Here is a 25,350-nt window from a genome sequence, read left to right on the forward strand (position 1 = left end):
AACCTCCTGTTTTGAAATGATGACACTTTAGACAGCAAACCTGGGGCCTTCATACGGGTTTTCTGAGTCTGGTGTTAGTTCAGCCTACCGGGCCGTTGTGGAATAGTGTTATTTGGGCTCCCACCTGCTTTACCTACCATGCTCTTGTCATCCTGTTTCATGCATCAACGGAAAAATCTATAAATGACACCAAGTCATAATTGTGTGCAAGTTAACAATAGCAACGACTCTTAACCAGTGTTTTCTTTTCCAATCATAGTCCTCACAGTGATAAACACTCGTAGATATAGACCATATTTTTGACATTGACTTTTCATCTATCTTAATGTCCTTTTAAGTGGCCATTTATCTAACCCCTGTTGATGTTAATGCAGAGGCCTCAAGAGCATTAACTTTCTTTTCCTGAGATAAATTGTCTCCACTGAATATTAGCAGCCTCATCTCCTTTAATCCATAATAGAAGAGGTTTTCATGTCTAAGGCTATTATTTTCTTGAACAGTGGAATAAGTGACTATGTATGATATAAAAGAGTCAGTGAACCCATAAGGAAAGGAAAGGAAAGGAAAGGAAGGAAAGGAAAGCAACTTTATTGTCTTTATACTGGTATTGTACAACGAGATGTCGAGGTCAGATGGAGGGTTGATCAGAGCCGCTGCGACTGAGCGCGCCGCCACAAGGGACCAACCTGACCGAATGTAACTAACATTCTAACATGTTTTGATGGTGGGAGGAAACTGGAGCGCCCAGGGGAAACCCACGCAGACATGGGGAGAACATGCAAACTCCACACAGAAAGGTCCCAGACCAGGAATTGAACCCAGCACCTTCTTGCTGTGAGGCAACAGTGCTAACCACCACTACTAACCACTCCGCCACCATGCCGCCCCCACTCCGCCACCATGCCGCCCTTTTAAAAATAGACCCTTTTAACAAAATACATGCTTTAATGTTGTGACTCACCAGTGGATATCTGTGTCATTTCAGTCTCTGAAAATGAAGAATGTGATTTTAAACTTGAGTTTTTTAAAGGCTCATTATTCTCCATATCTTTATGGCTGGAGTGTGTCATTCATTAACAGATCTGCCACAACTGTAAAACACAACTATCAGTTCAAATGCTATTTATGTAAGTTCAAATGGAACTCATATCATGTGACTGTGATATGGGCAGTGGTGCACATGGTGCACACGGTCATGATAACGCTGATGCTTAGCAACAGCAGCATGGAAAAAATTACATTAGGACTATAATTATACTACATTAACTTATCGCCCAGCGAAAATGAACTTATTTGACCTTCACCATATCTGGAAATGTCATCAAATACATCAGATCTCGTGAGCGTAAGGCTTTCAGACACCATCTGAAGTCAGCATTAGTTCCAAGTTCATGCCATTATGTGAGCTGGCTTACTTTAATGACTTAACTGGGACACTGCTTGGTGGGAAAAAGGTTGGAAACAACAAGGAACCAAGCCCTCTGAATCTAAAATCTTATACAGTCAAGACAGTCACGCATAACACACTGTACTCATTGTGTAGTGCATGAATCCCAAGAGCAGTATTATCTCAAATCAAATGCAGACATTGCACACTTAAATTCAATTTTGTTACAGCAGCACATGACTGACTGTCACCTGCTGAAAATTCCAGCTCACATGGCTTAAAAATGTACTTTGTTTGGTCCGTGTCATGTGACAAGGTAATTACACCACCATCGGTGCCAATGATGTGTCCTCCATCCTCAGTCACCAGTTTCACAAATTTGGAAATATTCCCCCTGCAGACTTAAAAAAATATCATTCTACATGTCCATCATTTGAACCTTTTTACAGTTTTTGTGCACAATCACAGTCTTTTCTTGCACTGTATGTTGCTGTTCTTTGTCTCTCACTTACACACACACACTATATGCTATAAACAGGCAGTATATTTGGATTCATGATTAAAATTGGGTCAATATTGACTTCTTCAAAGTGAAATCTGTACAAAATAGATTGTTGAGGTAAGTGGATCTTTATTTTGTACTTGATTTTTAATTTATTTTTAAAGTAGTACTCTACCATGCAGATAAATGTAGACAAGTAAAGGCACATTGTTTTCCTATAGTTGAGTTATCAATAAGGACAGCATAAAACAAGATACTCAATTCAACTAGAGCGACATCAAAACGATTCATCGCTTGAGTAAATGTAATTTCAACCACTATGTACAGTATTAGAGAGCCATGACTGGTCCTGTCCTTTATCCCCTTTCCAGTTTTGTGTAAAATTCTCTCTTGTGTGAACAATACTGAATGCACCAGGCAAGTAGCCATGTTGCAACCAACATCCTGCAAGAGCAGATGTGTTATAAATAGTAGAATAGATCAAACTAGGCTCTGTCACACAATCTTTACTCTCGGACCATTGACGCACCACTCACACATGTACAATGGTGCAATCAAACTGATAAACATAAAACACAAAGACTTACATTTCATGGGACTAAATTTTAATGCAAGATTATCATCTAAAGCAAACAGGCATCTAACAAGTCATTTGATTCCTCTGTTGCGCAATCACAACTTTCTTATTCAGATTTTCTTTTTGTTTGCTAAGGTATGTTTGTAATAAAAGTAATATCGAAATCATTTTCATATCAAGGTTATCATGAACAAAAAAAAAGCTGTCAACATTGAATGTGAACACTAATCAAACATAAATCACTGTACCCTTTAAAACTGTACTCCATTTATTGTCATGTGATTCCACCTGAAGACGTACGTCTGCAAAAAAGAACAAAAGTGTGCACATGCAAGGGAAATGTTTCAAACACAGGCTTCTTGACGGACAGGGTCTTAGTGGCTTCAAAGGACATGGGGGGGGCGGGTTTTTGGGCAGAGGAAGTAACATAGCTGAGGGGGTGGGGGTTTGTTTGAAATGTCAGGCAGGAGTAGTATCTTACAGAGGTAATCATTATAAAGTGCCTTAAGAGCATCACATTCAATGAGCCTGAGGTCTAAGTATACTCTGTATGTGTGCATGTGTGAAGTGCCTGAGATTCAGGTCGTGTTTTGAAGCTCAGTTACAAGCTGCTATCGAGTAGCCCCTGGACAGCGTCGGTCAGTCAATCTGAGCTGAGGATTTCACATTTGAGGAGGAGACAGTGGCCGCAAGAAGAGACTTCCACATGGGATCAAGGCTACTATTTATAGACAAGCAAAAAATAAAAAGATGTGTAGGGAAATGTTAAGGGGGTGCAAAGTTTAAGGCAGATGGGAAGGAGGGCGAAAGGGTTCAAGGCACAGAAATGGGGTGGAAGTGGAGGTGGAGGTGGAGTGGGTGGTCAAGTAGCGTTATGTAAGCATGTCCCAGAGACAGCAACAACACAGAGCTGTCCAGCAAGCTGTCAGGCATGTGTCTCCTGAGTCGTTTTGTCTTCTGTCCTCCACCACATACACTGCAGAGACAGACAGGCAGGCAGACAGATAGGAAGGAGAGGACAAAAGATGAGAACATTAACAGTGATTTCTTTTCTAAAAGTGCATAAGACCTCATCATGTCTTCTTCAATTGTCAGATCAAGTGTAACCGTGGCTGCTGTGATTTTCCTCTAATTACATTCATCATGGGAGGCACATCTCCATGGTAATAACCATAGCAGCCCAGAGCCCTGATCAGACAGCATTACAAGTGAGTAACATTAGCGCCGCTTTGAGGAATCATTGGGCAAATAAAATGAGAGCTGTCACCATCACACACGTCTGTGCAAAAACAAGGTGTTTTCCTTTACTTCAAATGTATGGCAGCCACTTTATTTCATCTTCCGCCAATACACTCTAATTATATGAAAGTATTAGATTTCCCTTGTTAGTGGTTTAACATCTGCTTCAGAACAAAAACAAACACAAAAAAACAAGTCAAACAGGGCTTGATGAATACATCTCCCCCTTCTGAATGCTTGTGATTAATCATTTATGTTGAGGAGGAGCTTAACCGCAAGCCATTGACTCATCACACAGGTGAATGTGTTGCTATGGTGACCTGCTCCTTATCAAGAGGTTTAAGTTAAACTACTTGACCACTTATCACTCTGACCTCTGATAATAATACAGCAAGGGACTGGTTAATGTTTAGCCAATATTAAATAAGGAACCACTGTATCAAAGTACCAAAATAAGCCACATGAGACTTATATTAAGTGAGTTACAGGTGCAGTAACACCTTCATTCTTCCTTTGCTTCAAAAAAGGTGTTACATCTCTTTGTGTGCATATTTATTTTGATTATTTTATAGTGTGCTTTTCAACTCTTAACTTGTACAACAGTGTTTCCTACCAGGTGCTACTGACGTTTCACAGCTTTAATCTTAAACCTGGCTTGACTTCACACTTATGAACCCAAATACACTCCACATATTTTTTCACATTTTCAGCCCAACACAGCTCTGAAACAACTTATCACTAAAATTAGAAAACAAATCATTGTTTTGAGAATCAATTAAATGAGTTTCAAGGAAAAATGCAAAGTATTTCATGTTTCTAGCTTTTCAGCTGCAAGGTGAGGATTTCCCAATTGTCCCTGTTTTACATTATAATAAATATTGTTGGGTTTTGGGATGTATGTCGTACTAAAAACAATTAGAAGATGTTGCCGTGGGAAATGGGAACATAGATTTTAACAGTAGCACTTTATTATCATCTGACATTTGTAAACCAAATTAAAAACCAACTAAACTGAAATGTAATAAAATAATTCATTTATCATGAATACAATAAGCCAGCTTTTTTTTGACTGGGCAAATAAGGAAAAGCACAGGTTACTACACTAACAATGGCTCTTTTCTATTCAAGTGTCCCTTTATTAGTTTACATCTGTGGTTCATCTACAGGGACATATAATCAATGACAAACACCTGATGAGAAAGGATTGAGACAGAGGACCTAAAACCAACACTAAAATATAGATCATTATCAATCATTATTAGATACAGTATTATCCATCTATATGTACCTGATTCTTTTATTATGAACTTGTTGGTTGCAAAAGTTATTTCTCGCAAGGTTTAAATAAAATAAAAATAAAAAACATCTTGTACCCATCCCCTTAATCAAAGCCTCTCCAATAATTAATGATTATGAGATTATGCAGATATGGGCCTCCTTGACAGAGGGACGACACAGGTCCAGATGTTACAATTAAGAGGCTTCTGTCCATTACAGAACATTATTTTATTACGAATTATCATGCAAATGTAATGTTGAGTTGATTCGATTTTTAAAACTTCATATGAAGATCCATTCAATGACATTTTCCCTGACATTCCATTACTTAATGGGTGAGTCTATTGCAGAAAAAAAAAGTGGTCCTCGTATACACTGTAATATAATTGGGTAACACTTCACGGTAAGAGTAAATGAATTATCATCAATCCATGCATGAAAAATCAGGAATTACCTGATACTACTATGAGTAATTCACATGGTATTTCATGCCTGACTTCATGATGGCACATGACGTTAATGCATTAACTTAGGTATTGGAATCATCACGACTTATATACAATTGCATTGACTTATCACTGTAATACAACTTGACAATTTTACTTCAAACCCACTTTAAATGTCAGCCATGAGTAATGGTATGTATATTTCCTGACAAAATAATTCACAACTGTCGTATGAGATTTTATAATAAATGATGGTTAAATAAAGAACAGTTGTTAATACAGTTTCACCCGAAGAACTACATGAGATTGCATTATCATACCTCCAATGATCATATGTTCTTTATAAGTGATAAAGACAAATGGGAGTGCCACAAACATGATGACCAAGTACTGCAGAATTCATCATGACTACAAGACTTGGGATACAGCAGAGCAGCCGTTTTTCTTCTCATGTCCTTTAGACAACAGATTCGCCTATAAGGTCATCAAGAACATCATTAATAACTCATAGGTCATGATGATTCCAATGCCTTAGTTAACGCACTAATTAATGTCATGTGCCATCATGAAGTCAGGCATGAAATACCATTAGTACCATGTGAATTACTAATAGTTCATCAGGTAATTAATGAATACATTCATAATTCATGTACCCTTTCACTAAAGTGTTACCTATATAACCTCTTCTACTGGCGCCATGGCAGTTTTCAACTAGGCTGCCATTAGTCGATCAATCACTCATATACATTGTGCTTTATCATGTAATTTACTCTAAATGGCAACAGCAAAACTGATTTAATGTTCTGTTGAAAAAGACCTGAAACTGTGCAACCACTGGAGCCACCCCTTGTTTACTTCTGCCCTACTTCCTGGGCTTGACTTTTTAAAATGGAAGACTGCATCCATTTATTTATACAGTTTATGGGCCCTTAACCATGCAAGTCATAGCAGTACATCAATAATCTCTTGAAGTAGCCCTTCTCCAAATCTACACATCATTCAGCATAGTTATATCGATCTTTGTTGTGTGCTATCACTCACCTGTGTTTTTGGGTGCTTCTCCATACATAGGCCCAGGAGCAGGTCCCCCCTGCCAGCCAAACTGCGGTTGCGCTGGGTATCCCTGATAAGGAGGCATTCCTTGAGCAGGATAAGGACCCCCAGGGCCCATTTGTCCAGCAGGGTAGTTGGGGTATGCTGAATTAGGCTGCTCCATGTTCACAGGGTATCCCTGCTGAGGATAACCCTGAGGTGGGTAACCTTGTGGAGGTGGGCCCTGTGCTGGGTAGCCTGGAGCAGAGGGGCCGCTGCCCGGGTATGGTGGTGGCTGCTCGAAGTTCATCTTTGGTTAGAACAATCACCTGAGAAACGAGAAAATGTTGATGAAGTCGTCTTCGACTAGGTTTACATTACAAGCCACATTGTTCAATTGCAATTAAGTGTCTATTATCTGACTTTTATGTGAACACCTTCCACCATTGTTGTTTGGCTTTGATGTGCTGCTGGTGCAGGTTGACGCTGACAATGCTCAATGTCAGCGTCAACAGAAAGAAATCAGATATGACTAGGTCAAATTCAGCCTGGTAAAAAGACTGCGGTCTTATTTAGCCCTTTGCACTGAACAATATAATAGTATGAACAAGAACTAACTGGGGTGAATACAACATACTGCAGGTTAATATCAGTTACTGTGTGTCATATACCACATATTATGATCATGTTCACATACACAATTAGGGATTATTATTATTATTATTATTATTATTATTATTATTATTATTATTAATAATAATAATAATAATAATAATAATATGGGTACAGAAGACAAAAAAGGTCCTTAAAGGCCTTTTTTTCATTAGATGTGAGATAAGATCAATGTGTGGTACTGTAGTGAATTGTGTTGAGTGTGTCTCCCCACATGTGTGTGTAATTTAGCCTCTTGAGACACATTAAGCAACAAACTCTCCAGAGTCCTGATACAAAAGCATAACATTTTCGGACAGGCATAAAAAATGATGCAACTTTTTTCCCAGAACAGAGAAGTACAGAGCACAAAAAAACATCTACAGTTTCATGCTTTTACAGATTTAGGAATATAGTCACCCTCGCCCTACAGGAAAGACAAGCAGTTTCTTTTCTTATGAGTCAATAGTCAGTCACAACCCACATGAGCCCAACCAGAGGTCAACACCATTATCTTAACACTGTTCACACACAGAATTCACAAATGGAGGCTTTGTCACAGTGTGTAGAGGTGAATCAAATGAACCATGAGAAATAAGGGGCGGAATAAGATTACAGTGGCCATACAGGCCTGCACTGGGAGCATTTTCACACTCTTAACTTAAAAACACACAAATGTGACATTGTCCTATTGGCACGCTCACATCTCCTTGTTGTATTTATCTGGTATGTGTGGAAAATAAGGTGATTAAAAAAACATCCAGGTACTGTTTAAATATCAAGACATGATACAGAGAACGTTGGGCTTAAATTTGTCATTATGATGTTAGAAATAATTGCAAAGTGTAATCGTAATTGAAGAACAATTGCTGGTGAGCTTTACCCTGGCACCTGTTGGACAATACCAACTGTCATTCACACTGGTGTCCACTCATCTGTGCTGTTTTTACTACAAACTTGACATCCAGTGCCATTGAAGAAGAGCTGAAACTCGTGACTGAGTCCAGTAACTCCTCAGCAAAATGTTTACTAACATTATAAATCAAATGAGAATTCATTTTGCTTTGTTGTTTTGTAAACCACTCACTCTGAGCACCAGATCTAATGACAGCGATTTACCTCTCAGGACATATTATTCTACTGCTGCCTTCATTGTAAATGTGAATCTAAAAATGTAAACACTGAAGTCACAAAATAACTGAAATTTAAAATGGAGGAAGTAGAGGACCAACAACTTCTGCATTCCCTGAGGCAAAAGCACTGTTTTTGTCAGTGAACTCTGATGCAGGGGTACATGAGTGTTTCACAGAGCCAAACAAACCTCAGTTTCATTTCAGATCCGACTGTAGGAAGGTGGAGACGTGAGATAAGATACACTTAATCACTTAAGATAAGGTCGATTTTATTAAGTAAGCCTTTTGTTCAGTGGCCAATCTTGTTTTTTCCATTGGCCCTGGTTGCATTTATGTTTCAAGAAGCTTACTCACACCACAGCACAGATAGTGTATAGATAGAGCAGAGTCATCTATACGTTATACACTGACAATGTACCAAAGTAGACAAAGTAGACCTCCCACAAGTCCACTTCAAAAATCCTGACTATCCACTTAAGCCGTTTTGGAAGTAAATTAAACGTGTGATCGGCTCTGTGGATGGAGGTTATTTGTTTCTTGGTAGGCCACATGAGAAGGAAGTTCACTTCTAGCTTAACCACTAATGACTTCTGTTAAGGCAAATCCAGGACCAAAACAAACCTTGTCCAACCTTTCACTTCTTGATTTGCTCATGCAGAACAGCGGCAACAGTGGAAAGCAGGCCAAATGAAGGACAACAAGTCTGTAAGGCCTCCCAGAGTTCCTGTGTCACGTTATGTGTACACCATAAACATCATTAGAGTCCTCCAACTCCCCTCAGCTTAGCTGCTGTAGCTATCCACATCAACTCGACTGTGTGTAATAAAACAATGCAGTGGGTACAGTTGTAAGCCAAACTGGGTCAAGAAGCACTTCTTACAGTACTAGATGTACTAGTGGTTGGTTGTTACTGCCATTATCTGTTTTTGGAAAAACAATTACATCTTTATGATAGCCATAAGGGAATTAGAATGAATACAACTGCTGATGTTGCAGTAAAACATGATGACTTAGTTATGCTTTATTTCTTCAGTAAACCTCTGGAACTGGACATTTCACCACCTTAATGTGTTCTTGAAGCTACAGACAGATGGCAGGTCCTTTGTTACTATGGTTACGTTGCTCCAGGAGGAACAGAACGATCCCTAGTGACTTGTTTGTCTTCGACCTTAAGGCAGGGTGAAATAACAAAATAACAAAATGATCAGATTTATCATTTCTTCCTGTAAAAATGGACACTTCTTTGGTGACAGTCCATTGTTTCTGCTCTTTAGTCATCTGCGATTACAAAGTGTTACAGGTACAATTAAACAGTAATCTGACACCAACCAGGATCTCTACTGAGCTCTACTGTTCAACGTGTATAATACCTTTATTGTGGCCTTGAAAAGCTCCAATAGTCTTTGATATCAGGTCAAGAAATGTTTTACAGCTCTAAAGGTTCACACGGTTTGAGCGCATGTTTGCACTAGAAGTGCTTACTCATTTGCATTTGGGTCATTTGTTCATTTCTTTTCCCCTGTTCCATTGCCAAATTAGGCGAATGAGCTCACTCCACAAGTTTTTCCACAACAAGGTGATTATATCACATACATACACACACATGGACATTGCACCTGAGACGTCCATCAATCCATTACATAACTCTGAACGTAATACTATTGTATAAGGATGGACAGGTGTACATTAACAAATGTGTCATTACATGACTGCGTTTCAGAAAATAAAATAAACACTTAACTGGGAGGAAAATATTAACCTATTTTAAAAAAAAAGCAATTATGGACGGGGGGAGCTCACACAGCGCTACTAATAGCACCTGCTATTAAGCTCAAGCAAATACCAGTGGTTATAAAATGATTAGACATGAATACATTATTGGTGTTATTATCCCTAAAGTTATTTTCAGAGTTGTTTGGTTCAATGTTCAATATTGTGTTGAGTTCTAGGAAGTTGTCTATGTAGCATCCATGGCTCAGGACAGCTCTGTAGCCTGGCAGCCACTGTTTACTTTCTTCTGGAGACAACACAATAACTAAGAGACCTAATTAGGATGAATCGGAGGCACAGCCACCTCTCACACTTGGACTGTTTGTCTTGTCTTGTGTGTCTACACAAAACACTTCAGTCCAAACAAGGCAACATAAAATACACCATTTAGAACATATTTAGCTGATAGCACTAGTGGTTAACCGATGTGGGTTTTTCTGTTTTTCTGCCACCCAGGACAGCCAATATATTATCTGGTACACAAAATACATAACATAAAAATATAACACATTTGTAACACACAAATGTACACCTCTTATGGTCTGTGTGCACTGGAGAGCACTGTAATTTAAATAAAAACAAACGGCGAATGAAACAGTTCATCAAAAAACTAAACTTTGTCAATAAACGTTTGCATAAAAAGATATAAAATTATAGTGCATTATCAGCATTCTTTAAATTGATGAGAACAAAATGGTGCAAATGTAGATTAATAACTTAAAAAAAACCACAAAAGTCTAAGTTAGGCAACAAAAAATAAATAATCTACAGTAGAGTCATGAAAACCTCAGCTGCTTTAAGGTTTATGTCAGTTTATTTATATGCAATTTATTTATACTGTCTGTACTTACTTAAATATTTAATTCAGGTACTCGATCAATTATTAAATAAATCATCAACTATTCTGACAATCGATTAATAGGTTTCAGGTTTTTTTTTCAATATTGAAAGAAGTTCTCTGAGTTCTCAGCTCCTTAAATGTGAATATGTTCAGGTTTCGTTTTAGTTTGAGGACAAAAAAGACATTTGAGAACACCATGATTTCCGGGTTTGAAAAACACCGATCAACAGTTTGCAACATTTTCTGACATTTTATGGACCAAACAATTACTTGATTAATCGAACAAAATAATCGTTATTTGGAGTTCTAAGTTAATTCGTTTTTTCTAGGGTGTATATATATATATATATATATATATATATATATATATATGAGGAACCCATTGTGTATAAAAAAATTGTTAGGATGCAATATGCTATACGGGGGAAAATGCTAAATATTGAAATAAAATGAGCTATTAAGTATAATGACATTAAGTTTGTTAGTTTTCATGTGTCATGTGTTCGTTTCAAAGTTACATTGGGTAATTACTATCAAGGATAAGAAATATATGTGGGAAAGACGATGCACCTGCAGGCCGCAGCAGCCCACTGTAGCACCAGCTTCATCATGACGAGGCCCCCACTCTCAACCACATACACACTCACAGAGACAAAGAGTCACGGACACGAGAGCACCACGTACCTTAATAAACTATTCCTGTCGCGTCGTGTGTCGCAGCGGCGTCTGTTGAGACAGTGACTCCTCTCGGCACCAAGTGTACTTTTATTTATGTTGTTATATTTTTCCGCAAAGTGCGACCCTCCGTCTTCCCGGCCTCACAACGAGTGCGTGTGGTGTTTGCTGTAAGTGACGTCATTTAAGGCAAGGGGAGCTGGGAGCAGTGCAACGAAAAGACGTGATTGGCTGTGGCGACTGCCCGCTACTCACGGCGACCAATCACGAGACGCCGCAGAACGTCAGAAGAAAAGGATGACTCCTGACCACGATCATCTGACCAAATTAATTATTAAAAGGGCATACATCACCGTGTGAGTACAATGAGCCACAGTTGCCGAGACCAGACTAATTACTGTTAATCATTAATGAGTCAACTGGTCAATTCTATCTATCTATCTATCTATCTATCTATCTATCTATCTATCTATCTATCTATCCATCTATCTATCTATCTATCTATCCATCCATCTATCTGTCTACGAATTTAACAGAAACGACACACTCAAACAGATTCTACAGAATTTTAACAAAATATAAAATAATAAGAGTAACCAACAAGTGGCGCACTTTTGTTTCCTACAGCGGGCCTGTTAAGGTGGTCAAGGTGCATTACCGAGTTTCGGCCAGCAGAGGTCAGACTCTTCCCAGCATGTTTTCATCTGTGACACGTTAGAAGCAGTTTGTAGCACTGGAAGCTGTAAAACTGCTCTGTTGTGAAAAATATTTTTTTCAATTATTCATTCATTCATTGTTTATTTATTTGGTTTATTTAGGCAGTTGTAATTATGAGAAATACAGTACTGTGCAAAAGTTTCAGACAGGTGTAGAAGAAATGCTGCAAAGTAAGAATACAAATATATCTAAAATTGTTTACATTTACATTTAAGCACTTTCATCCATTTAGAAAATGCAAAGTGAACTAACAGAAGAAAAATCTAAATCAAACTGATATTCAGTGTGACCATCTTGGTGCACTTGCACAAATCAGGGAGTTTGTAGGATAATAGTCAGAAGTATGATTAATCAATTATACCAAACAGGTGCTAATGATCATCATTTTCATATGTAGGTTGAAACACAATCATTAACTGAAAGAGAAGCAGCTGTGTATGAGGCTTTAAACAGCCAGACTCAGGTGAGGTTGTGGAAGACAGTTTCATGTCACAGGTGATACACCATGGCATGACTGAGTACAGCAACAAGACACATCAGTAATGTCTCCTTTTTAAAGCAGACTGAGGTTTTAAGATGTGCTGTTCAAGCTCTTTTGAAGAGGCACAGAGAAACGGGCAATGTTGAAGTCCGTAAATGCAGTGTGGCAGATGTAAGACACACCATGCTTTTTTCCCTTGAAAATTGGAAGATGTTCAGCAGTGCCATAAGCTCAGAACTGGCATAAACCTATGAGTACACCCGCCTACTGTCCGGCCACAAGTGGACTTCATGGATTGTGGCCAAAAAGTCATACCTAAGACTTGAAAACCAGGCCAATAACTCAAGTATGCATGAAAACATAAGAATTGGGGTGCAGAAAAATGATATAGTCAACATTTGAAATATTTAGCTGTAGCAGAAGGCTAGGTTTGTTTACTCTCTTTTACAAGATACTGACATCATTTGAATTTAAGCGCGTGTAAACAAAGTGCTTGTTTTGATAAACTGGTTTGGAGAAGTGATTTCTGAGTGAGTATCCTGTTTCCGCCATGCACATGAGAGTGCTGTGGCTCATGTGCTACACTGCACGTGTCACACTTTTAACCCAGAGTGTCAGTGTCTGTTTTCTTTTTCGGTGGTCAGTGAGTGCACAGTTCACAACCAGAGCCGAGCCAGCATGCACACACTTGCAAACACATGCATGTTATCATTGTGAGTGTAAATAAGTTTGCATTTATCTTGTGTGTTACAGTATACAGTTAAGTCTGATCAGTGTAAATACACAACACATTAAAGCAACTGATATGGCTGTACCTCAAAGCAAACATCGTGGATTCACAATTTCAAATCCACGATGATGAAGTAGCAGCCGAATATCTACAAATGTTACAGTATTATTTAATACCATGTGGTAGTTTCGGCTGCAATAACATGTTCGGAAGTATGTTTAATGTTGACACTAGTTGAAACTGAGTATTTTTAGATTGTTCAGTTGCTCGTCTCTGACAAAGTGTCATAATTTATAAGCTGGAGATGCAGTTTGGATATTTATTGTTAATCTCTAGCTCATAAATAAAGCTGTCAAATAAATACATCTATGTACACCCCACACACACACACACACACACACACACACGGGGGCTGGGAGACATGGTTGGGAAACATCATCTCAGCTCCTCCAGTAGACATGGCATTACATGAGTACAGTATGAATATAGTAGCATACCAGCGACTGGTCTGTGTGACAGCTGCCGTTCTCAGTGGAACTCCAAAGGAAATCGACTCTGTTCTGCCAGACGATGCCAAGCTATGCAACAATAATGTGATGAGGCTTACACACTGAATATGTATATACCACACTGAATTGGTATATTGGAGAGAGTTGAAGTCCAGTGCCCTTGAGATACAAGAATCTGACCTTTGACAATCTCAGTGAGCTATGTTTACAGCTGGTGTAATGTTATGCATGCAGAACATGAAGACAGGTACTACGACTGATGGTGCATTAAGAAATAGATTGGCAGCGGCTTCACTACTGATATGATAGTGTCCTATAGGGGCCTCTCAGAGATTGTGCAACAGAGAGAACGGCACACAGTATAGCTGTACAAGTGGGCCTAATATTGCCTTCACTGTTCGCTTTGCTGAACATGACTATCATCATATCATTAATAACAAATGGACCTAATGTAATCCAAAAACGTACCATCTTATCTTTTCTCAGGTTTACTTTGTGCAACACTGAATCTGAATATTATTTCCAGCAACAGTCGTACGGTAAACCTGTTGCTGAAATCCATGCAGTGTAAAAGTTAGTTTATTCACACACCACAACAATATTTGTTGTAAAAGGCAGAACAATAAAAATACCACAAAGCAAAAGGAAAGGATACTTGCAACATAAATTAAAGCAATGACTGAAATCCCTGAGGGTCGGGGCAGATTTTAATATTAACAAACTGTTTCCACAGTTTAGAGGCACCCACTGAAAAAGGCCTCCGTATGTGTTCATGTTTGAGACAAACATGCAGCCTGCCTGAGCCTGTGTCCCCCTCCGTGTCATGATGGACGTGACCGAGCACTTCATGTGTTTGAGTGTCTGTTTACATCGTCGCCCCGGCAATTCAGCCCAAGGACCATCGGTCTCAACAGGGGCAGCTGACAAAAATAGTTCATTGCCAACTGAACCCAACACAACCCTCTTACTGGGAATCTGGAAGTGGATCAGGGGGGTAATGGACGGGGTGAGCAGATGAAAAGGAAGAATATTTTGTCTATGGAAAAGGGCAATGAGGCAAGTAAACTAGGGCTTGTTTCAGCTCAGATGGAAGGCAGGGTGAGGTGAAGTTGTTCCCAAGGCAGATATTTTCCAAAACATAGACATGGCATAAACAAGAACTGTAGTGTATATGGCAATGAAACCACTGAGGGTTTTAAATCAAGCATTTCATGTTTAGACCAGAAGAGGCCACTGGGTCTCATTTATGATCGTTCTTTGGATACCAAATAGAAAATGTGTGAGGTGCAGTGAAATGCCACTGAACTGAAAAACATGTCTTATTTTTTTATTATTTGTATATCTAAAATGTGTAATTATAATTATCATGCACAAACTAATAAAAAAATAGAATAATTAAAATGTCAAATGTGGAAAATTATGGACTGCTACTGTCACTTGAGATGTCCAGTGATTTATGTGCTGGTATAAACCTACCACTGTGATCACTGCGGCAAATATTTCTTCTTAATATAGACTAGACCTTCCTTTTTGAAGGTTTTAAGTTTGAAGGTCATTTTGAAGGACCCTTCAGATCCAGTTGTGAGACTAGTAGGACTGATATTAGTGTCATTTTTACTACAATCCATGAATGAATAACACTATTATACTATAAACACCTCACAACTTCTCTGACAGTAATTAATACAACTTATACACTTTTGCTCCCTGGCCTCTCTCTCTTCTGTCTCTACTCCTCGACCATTAGGTCAGCGGAGTAGACTTAAAGAAGTTTGTGCTTGTGTGTGCACACAAGTTAAGATATTTAGACACCTGCCAACCGGATATGTTCTCACGTGCTCTCGTTCAAACAGCTGGTACATGCAGGTCAATCGGCACACAAACTGTAGGCTGATTGAGCACTTTAGGCAAAAAGTGCTCAATCACAAGCACATAGCAGGGTCATTTTTGCTTTTAAACGTATTATATACATCACATCCTCCTGGTTGTGTCACTTAAAGCCTTAACACAATTTAATGTGGTTGCCAATAACGTCTCATCTAGAACAGCTGAGCAGATTGACCCACATCACAACCTACAAAAGACTCACAGGGACCTGCTTATTAGTTCTCACTTTGCAGCACTAAGGACACCCGCAGTAGCTTAAAAGTCCAAATCCTGAAATAATTATACCTCCTAAATACAATTCATTCTCACTAAATACACAATTTTCATATCTGAGACACCTGCCACGTCAAACACCAGAGGGTGTCACACCCAACCCGCATGTTGCAGACATAACTGGATTCAAAAGGTCTTGCATTGGGGGTACAGCTGCCATCATTCCTTAAGGCCAGGCCTGCTTAGTTAGCCCCCCCTTTTCTTTTTTCACTGACCCTGCTCTCAGTGTGTGAGGCTGAATACACAGTGCACGTCTCCAGTTAGCCTTCAGCGTTTCTGTAATGTTCTTGCGGTGTACTTTGATTTCTTTCATACCATTTAGTGTTGTGTTGTGTGAAGTGATTTACCTGTTAATGTATTAGGTTGTATGAGATACTCATGCATTAATTATGCAAAATTAAAATACAATTAAAAAAAATCCCAGTATTGGCAAATGGCTGAATTGCTTTATCAATTCAAACAGGTCACCTTTCTGGCATATGTATGAGTGGGTTTACCTCATTGCACAACACATACCATTCTTTATATGAAATGGTTACACAACTCAACACACTGTGGCGACATACATTCCTATTACGCATGGAGCTGAGACATAACACATTAAAGAACATTACTTAGCAGAAAAATAATCATTTAGTTTGTAAAATTGACAAATGCTACAAAACACTCAACATGCCATTTTAAAACTATTTTAAATGTTTTAGCATTGAGCTATAAGTACAGGGAAGAAAATATTACACCGCTTCATTTTATTACTCATTACATCATAGTGGATAACACAATCAGCATCATGCAAAACACATTCTTCTCACAGTGATGACAATCAAATAAAAAAAAACACATCATTCATGACTGAAATGTTTTTATTAAATTTGAAATTATTCACATTTCATTCCTCTCTCCATACAAAAGCTGATCTTTTTTTTCCATGGGCCAAACACTCCCAGTATTAGGAGACAATTGTTTGCCCATCACAAAGTCAGTTGACCTTTGTTATTGGGAGGGAAATATAACAAAACTGATGCCTGCAGTGAAAAACCCCACTTTACATGTCTTAATGTAATCATCTTACTGTCCCCAACTTAAAAAATAGGCTACATAGTTAATTTGCTTATTTACAAAAGATAAAAAAGTTAAATCAAAATGGATTTTTCAATCCTGCCACAGCTCCAAAGTGAGTGAGCAACCAATCAACTCATTTCATGTAGGGTCAAAACACCCTATTACAATCAAACTTACTTTCTCTTTGGTTCTCCTCAAGCTTTTATTAAAAAAAAAAGAAAAAAAATAGGGTGGGAAAAAAAAGCTTAATGTGTATAATGCATTACGGTCTTCAATGACCTTGGTGGTGCTTTAACCAATAACTCTCCACAGGAGGTAATACTGCAGCTCAGATGTCCATCTCAAACTGGTTGTCATCTGTTGAAAAGAAACAAAAAAAAAGAAATATGTGACAATCAGTTGACATTCAACATTTCTGTTTGTACCCCAAGCACAACCACACCTTACAGAACTACAGAGGGGGACAAACTACTGCCCTTATCAACATATTCATAACTGGCAAGAAAAGAAAAACAAAAAACTGAACATTTCGACTCGGAGGGCGTAGCTCACAAATCCAATCTGCCTGACATGTCCTGTGTGTTCACTGAACAAGATAAGAAAACTGAGAGAGAAAAAAACAGGTCAGTTCTAATCCCCATGGTCTTAAGTTAGGGCAGGAGGAATGGGGAGGGAATGATTGATGGTTGGATTTATTTCACTAGATAATAAATAGCTGTCTCAACTTGCACATGAACGAAGACCTGGTCACACTGCCACGACAACCCACACACACACACACACAAGGGTCAGTGCCAAAATTCTTTCTAATACTTTTTGACTTTATTGACCTACGGGACCCTACTATCTGAGCAGGAAGTAGGTATCAGTCAAGCAAATTTGCAGAGGCCAACTGCCATAACAGCCCAAGATCAAACAAACTTCAGTCGCAGCCCATAACACAGATTTAACTGCTGTGTTGCAGAAACGCAGACAGAGCACAGTGAGAAGACATGCAGCACACATCTGCCATGTTAACACATGCGGTCAACTCATGACAAAAGAAACAGAAAAGCGTGGTGGGGACAATAGGATTGCAAGTTCACAGCATCACATTATGCTAAAAAAGTTACTGCCTAAATTGCAAACAAGAGTCCACATGGACCAATATGTGAACAGGGGCCTGGGTTTTAATGCCAATAATATCTGGTTGGGACCATCACCAGAATGAATACCAAGTGACGAGACTGGTCTATGAGGACTTTGGTGTGTCCACTTTTATATTTGCCACATTCTGTGGAGGAACACCAGTTAAAAGGTTTCCTTTTTTAACTTTACATACATGTCTTATTTTGCTGCCTTGATTGTATTAAACAACAAACATGGGTCAGGAAATGTGCATACATGGCACACCAGACTGGTATAGATTCACATGCTACCACATGTATCCATGGACGCAGAAAGTATATCCAAGCCTTTAATCTAAACAAGTTTTGAGGACAATATTTACATAGCTGTGTGCTTACCTGCAATGTCTTTTTCTTCCTCCTCAGCCTCCTCTTTGAGATCCTGCAATTTCCCAATGGGGTGTGACGCAGGTACTGTTACCCCCGGGATTTGGGGCAGACAGCATGGGGGGGTTCGGGCAATAGGGGAGTTTCGACAATCCAACAGAAACTTCCTGTCATAGATGATGCGGGTACCTGTGTTTTAAGAATTAATGAATTAATGAATGAATAAGCAGAGTTGACCCCACATTAAAAACAAACATCAAAACTCTCATCATGAAATAAAAGTAGATTAAATGTTTCAAACAAACAAGCCAAATGCTAGAGCTTTACAGACGTAAATTATTAGCCCAGTTGTTAGTTGTGCACCTTTGTACCACAGAAAGGAGCACATCTGGTGAGTTCAGTGTTATTCTGTAGTGGAGAGGGTTTGAGTGGAAAAAGGTGGGTTCTGGGAGTAATGAGGACTTCCACCACAATGACTTCTAGGAAATCAGAGAACAAAAACATTCCATCTTTGAAGCAAGACGCCTTGCCACATTTCCCTGACTGGGCTGAACCTTTAACATTGACAGTAACCATATCATGTTTGGATTCGTATCCAGGGATGACTTTCCTGCAGCTACCATATTATTTGGGCTTAAAACCACAGGAAAACATGTATGTTAAAGCTCCACAAAACACTGCATCGTGACCCATCTCAGGCCTGTTTGACACGTGCCATGTTTGTCACCACTGGGACTGCATTATGAATAGCATGTACAGACAAGTTTGACCAGTACATGGGTGAGCCAAGGAGTGGTCTAGTGCTCATGTTATTCTTTACAGGACTTTGATCTGTACTGTACATCATAAGTTCACCCCTCCAACAAGAAAAACAAGTTATGTAACAGCTGAGCGGTGAGCAGGTCATCCTGGACAAAGAGAAGTAAAGAGGAGAAGGGGAGTGTAAGAAGTGGGGCGAAAAAAGGGGGCTGGATTGTATGGCACTATAGCACAATCAATGCACCGTGGAGCAGTATTGCTGAGAGGAACATTTATGTAACAACAAGGAAAGCCTGAGCAACACTGGCAAGACCCCAATGCAGTTCAATGCTTGGTACATAAAGTGGAAACTGTATGTCGCAACTCCCTCCCTCAGTTTTTGGTGCACATGAGGACAAGAATATTTAGATATTGCTCCTCCAGCCCATGCATTAGACATTTCCTGTCCCTCCTCCTCTCAACTTGTACAGAATGTTCTCAACTGTTCCTGAAATGCAAAGCAAAGAGAGGCAGGGGTAGGACGGCCTTCGGCTCCACCACTGCAGAGGCCAATCCCGAGCTGTGTATGAACACTCTCTTCATAAACAAGTCACATGTCAGGCAGCTGCATGTGACTGCATGAATGAGACCTCAATGTATTCAAAAATGATGTTAAGTGTAAAGTATGTGCCAATATTATTGTAAATCTACAATTCATGCCACCTATGTACAATGTTATTGTGCAAAATAAATGTAGTTTCTATTGAAAATGACTGCTTACGATGTAAAGTAGGTAGTTAGAGAAGGTTGCGTCATATATATACAGTCCGAGTTGTTTACATCAAAGAGCTGCACCCAGCAGTTACTGTGCAAAATCCAACATCAACTTTATCCTCCTATTTATATCAAAAACAGAATCGGGTTTATACCCAGGTATAGTTTACAAATAGAGAGGGATTTGGTTATGGTCGTTGGTGCAAAACAAGAGCAAATAAGAGCAAAATAAATATAAAACTAAGAAAAACAACAAGTAGAGTGCAATTATTTACAAAAAAAGAAATAATAAAAATGTTCACATAATGTTAACGTAGTTGAAAAATATTATTATGTTATAACCCGATGTTTTCTTGTCATTAACTGCTAAACGCAAGAACGTCAAGCTGATCATTGGCACTTAAGGAAAAAGTTTATTTTTATCGCGAGATCTTATCGCTGAGCTGTGCATGTTGGCACGTATGCAAGAGCCCCCAAAGTGTCATCATCGAGTTCATTAAATGACTTGTCCTAGCACGCTTTCCGTCATGTGAACACATCTGACAACAAAATATACGTACACTAGTATATCAACTGTACATAAAATCAAAACACATTTGCAAACGGTCCTTACCTCCTGGCGTGGTGGAGAACAGAGTTCCCCCGGGTGTCTGACTGTAACAGTCGGGTAGCTGGGACCAGTCCTTCAGGGTGAGCACTTTGGTGGGGATAGGGCAGCTTTTCACTTGCTTTGTGCCAGTCGACATTTTAGCTTCTGTGTAGCTTCTGTGTAGCTGCTGCAGGAGGAGTGTTTTCCTTTTAAGTCCACAAACTCACAACTTAAAGCTCGCTCGCAGTTTCGTACAAAGACAAATGGCGACTGAGTTTTACATTTAACGGTTCCAAAAGAGAAGCCGTTGCAGCTCTGAGTAGAAAAAGCTGAGAATTTTCTTTCTTGTTTTTTTCAGAGAAAAACTCGAGAGTGTAGCGGAGGCCCAGCAGCAGTAGTGTCGGTGGTTGTCTATCTACGCGTGGCTCCAAGCAGCGACCATGTGCTGTATTTGTAGCACAGCTGCAGCAGCCACACTCGTGATGTTTTTGTGCTCCAGAGACGAGACACGTGTTCCAAAGTCTGCGGTGCGAGTGTTTTCACCTACAAGACAGCCCGTCGGGGCGGCGATGTGACGAGGAAAAGAAGAAAACAGTATATATGTAGCTTTTATACCACAACAAACTGTTTTGAATTCAAGTCAACCAAACGCACACCAATCGTTTATTTACATACATCAAAAAAGTGTCGTGAACATAAATAAAGTAGCATGCCAAAGTATACTATATATCTCATACATAGGGATATCTTACTAAAGAGACCTACATATTTGTTTTCAGTGATATGTTCATTTTTTTGTACCCTCTTAAGTAATAAATATACTACAATTTAGTTTTATTTTCATCCATTTACATGCATGAATATATTATTCCCCGTTTATAATAAACAGATTTAAAATCAAAACATTGTGATGGAGGTTTTGCACTGCTGTTAATGATGTGCCTATGTAAAATCTTAATATACAATTTCATCACCAATTCTGTAAATGAGTGAAGAAAATGTTAATCCAACAGAACCTTTGGTGCATTTTTCAAATGTCCTGTCCTTTTTGTTTTTTGTTTATAAATAGATATAAAGTCAGTGTTATGTCATTTCTGAAATACAGAAACATTAAAAAATCTCACGATGAAAAGGAGACACTGTTAGGTAAGTGAAAATCATATCTCAGTTATCAGAAAGTGTTATTTGGAGCTATAAAACAGAATATTACTTTTACACATTTATCCAGATTTGTAGGTTTTTCTGGCATAACATCTTGCTTATTTGCCCTATGTAGACGAAATACAGATGTGTCAGTCCCACCACCACCGTCATTCTCACCCTCAGACTGAATATTCAGTCAAAAATGTATGGTCACTTAATCAAACGACTCAGCTGGTGTCAAGTGTCAACATGTCGATTGAAAAGGTTCGGGGATGCACTAGTTCACAAAACAAGCGCACCTCCACCTCATGCTTGTTACTCATTCGACAGCACTGCCTCCTACTGGCGCCTCACAGTGGTTTTTAACATTTAACATTTAACATTGAAGTGGATCAGCAAACCACCTTTTAGAACAAACAGCACCTCATAGAGGATATCCAGGAAAGGCACGTCACTCACTCAAAATTCTTAAAAAGTAAACATTTACATGATAAATATTTCCATAATAACGAAAAACGGAGCATTTTAACAGTTTTATAAGAAGGAATACAATCAATATGCACTGGACTATTATACTGTATCATCTCTCTCAATTAAATTTCAAAAGGGCTTCATTGGTATGGTTCAAGGTGGTTGTAGTGCATAAGAAGTACTTTTCCTGTCACAGCAGTTCACAAATCTTGCACATTGCTGTACATCATCCAGCAGGTATGGACGTTTGTTGGAATCTGTTAGGTTTTCAAAGTCGTTCTGGGTGTTTGTGATTTAAGGGAAGTACATGTGTCTGAGGTCTACATACAGTTGGCAGGTTATAGGAAGTGCAGGCCTGTGGCAGCCTCTCGTAATGGTGAGGCTGTGATACTGGTTAAATTTAAATGCTCTTGATGATGATCATTTGATCATTTGTTGGTATCAGCTTAATTCTGTTTAGTGTTTTCTGTTGGACGTGAAGAATGGATTTGCATAACTCAGCATGTACAGTCTCCATTTGGCGTTTGTCCCAATTTGATAGACTTAGACTTAGACTTCCTTTTATTGTCATTGCACAGAAAACACAGCAGTGAAAACTGGCAACGAAATTTTGTTTGCGTGGCAAGCAGATAAAAACCAACACATAGCATTGAATTTTGAGGTAGATTATTGTGTACTATGATTAATAAAAAATAAATAAGAAAGTGTTTATGTATATAAATATATATAAAAGTATATATAGATAAAGTCCCGGTTGGCTATAGTGGGCCCCAGATCTCACAACCATAGAAACAAATGGGTTCTGTAACAAAATTAATATTTTGAGCCGGCTCTGAATTGAGATATCTAATTGAATATTGAATATTAATTGGCATAAAATGTATTCCCCACCTTGTCTCTCAGATCTACCATCCATCTTGTCTGTCATGCATTTAGTATATTTGCCTTTGAATTATGCAATGAAATTTCAAATTATGGTGTCAACACTTTCAGTTCCTTTTAATTGTTCATATGAAGAAGCTACTTCTATCTTCTGTCTATTTAACTTTATCAATACATGTTTTTACTTAACAGCACTGATGCTAACTTTTTTAGGTGTAGTATGAAGCATGAAGTATGTTGACAAAGAAAATGGTAAATGAAAAAAAACGTCTTTATATGTTGAGATTTGAATTTCTCGTAACGTAAACAATGTTTCTCAAAAACAACAGATGGCAATAATCTGTGAAAAATGTGTGTTGTTCATCAAAATACAATATAGGACAATATAAATATGCACATCTTATTGAAAGAAAAAATTAGTTCTGCTTTATTTTCATGGTTGTTTGTGCTCATGTTTTCATTTTGCTGTGCTCAAGTTAAATCAGCATTTTTAATGCATCATTCTGTGACATCACTTCTGTTCTGGCAACAGAAAATTGACTTTCAGTGAAGGAATTTTACATTTGTTTTTACATGAAAAAGAGTATGAGATTAATAGGGCAGAAGTACTTTCAGCTGACTTTATTTAATTCTGTTTTTAAAAAAAACAATCTAATAATAGCCATATTCTTTCATGTCACGTATGAAGTTTCTTGCCGATCAGTCAATATATGGCAAAAATAGTGCTCTTCCTGTTTCGTGGCAAATCGATGAAATGTGCCAAAATTCTGATGGCTGCCGTGGCCAAACAGATGTGGTGTCCGAGACAGGAAGTGCCCTTTAACTTTGCCGAACATTGACCGATCTGCTCAAAACTTGATATGTGAGACCAGGGACCCATCTTGAACCCGGTCTGAGACCTTACCCGGTCTGCTGGTGGGACAGCGGCTGTGAGGGCCTGCAAAACGCTGCATGCTATATAACATAATATAATATAATATAATATAATATAATATAATATAATATAATATAATATAATATAATATAATATAATATAATATAATATAATATAATATAATATAATATAATATAATATAATATAATATGATGTAATAATAATAATAATAATAATTATTATTATTATTATTATTAACTTGATCATAACTTGATATGTGGTCTCACATATCAAGTTATTATTACAATAAACATTTGTTGTTGTTTTTACAATACAGTATGCACAGCATAGATGTGCACAGATAGACACTAGATGGTGCTCAAGCACCTGCCCCTTTGCGCTGTGACCAGGTATAGGCCCCCTTTTTTTTATGTGGCCCATAACATCAGTTACATGTGTGTAATAAAGCCCAAATAATTGTCTTTGATTTTAATATTAATTAATTAATTAATTAATTAATTAATTAATTAATAATTAATGGGGTTGCTCTTACTTATTCTTTACTTTATCCCCTGCGTCTCTGAAACGTGCATGCACCTGACACTGTCAGAAGAACCCTTTCAATGCAAAGTACACAGATGAATATTTTAAATTTAAAGTTTGAACATGACTTAAAACAGTGCAGTTCTTTGTTAGAGGTTTGTGATACAAAGACATGCTCTGCCAGTCAAACTGTACTTTTATTTCCCTACGTCTTTTAATCATCTCAATCCTTTCTGTCGCATATTTCTTACACTTAACCATAACATGTTTTATCGTTTCTTCCATGATTACAAATTTCACATTTATCTGAGTATGAGTATGTATAGTGTACTTTTGAGACCAATGTGTCCCAATCTAAGACTTGATTGTCATATCTTGTTTCTTCCAGTCCACTTCACCTCTCCTACTTTCCTTTGAATTCTATAAAGTCACCATACTTTTCTCTCTACTTCCCATTCCCATAATATTTTGCCAATACTATTTCCTTCATTCTGTTCTTACTTCTACTGTGGACTTCTCTTTTACTATTATGTTACTGTTGAGTCAGTGTTGTTTTGCTTATCAGCACTTTAACCCCTACATAAGCTGGTACACACATACATAACTGTTAATCCAATCATTTGAATTATATAAATGTTTCTTCTTCTTAAAAA

The 25,350-nt window shown here is 38.3% G+C and overlaps 2 protein-coding genes across 2 annotated transcripts; both read right to left on the reverse strand.

The window, feature by feature from the left end:
- Positions 1-2,477: 2,477 nt before the first annotated feature.
- Positions 2,478-11,700, reverse strand: LOC131472071 (cysteine-rich and transmembrane domain-containing protein 1-like). The gene is made up of 3 exons (XM_058648922.1): positions 11,541-11,700; positions 6,471-6,790; positions 2,478-3,442 (listed from the first exon to the last, which is right to left on the reverse strand). Exons 2-3 carry the CDS (start codon positions 6,769-6,771, stop codon positions 3,339-3,341), a joined length of 405 nt encoding a protein of 134 aa, XP_058504905.1. The 5' UTR covers positions 6,772-6,790; positions 11,541-11,700; the 3' UTR covers positions 2,478-3,338.
- Positions 11,701-16,973: 5,273 nt separating this feature from the next.
- eif4ebp3l (eukaryotic translation initiation factor 4E binding protein 3, like) lies at positions 16,974-21,275 on the reverse strand. Its single transcript, XM_058650501.1, has 3 exons — positions 20,809-21,275; positions 18,696-18,872; positions 16,974-17,547 (listed from the first exon to the last, which is right to left on the reverse strand). The coding sequence occupies exons 1-3, from the start codon at positions 20,939-20,941 to the stop codon at positions 17,519-17,521; spliced, it is 339 nt and encodes a 112-aa protein (XP_058506484.1). The 5' UTR covers positions 20,942-21,275; the 3' UTR covers positions 16,974-17,518.
- Positions 21,276-25,350: the final 4,075 nt, after the last annotated feature.

Source organism: Solea solea, chromosome 14, assembly GCF_958295425.1.
Source record: "Solea solea chromosome 14, fSolSol10.1, whole genome shotgun sequence".
In the NCBI taxonomy this organism is placed as follows: Eukaryota; Metazoa; Chordata; class Actinopteri; order Pleuronectiformes; family Soleidae; genus Solea; species Solea solea.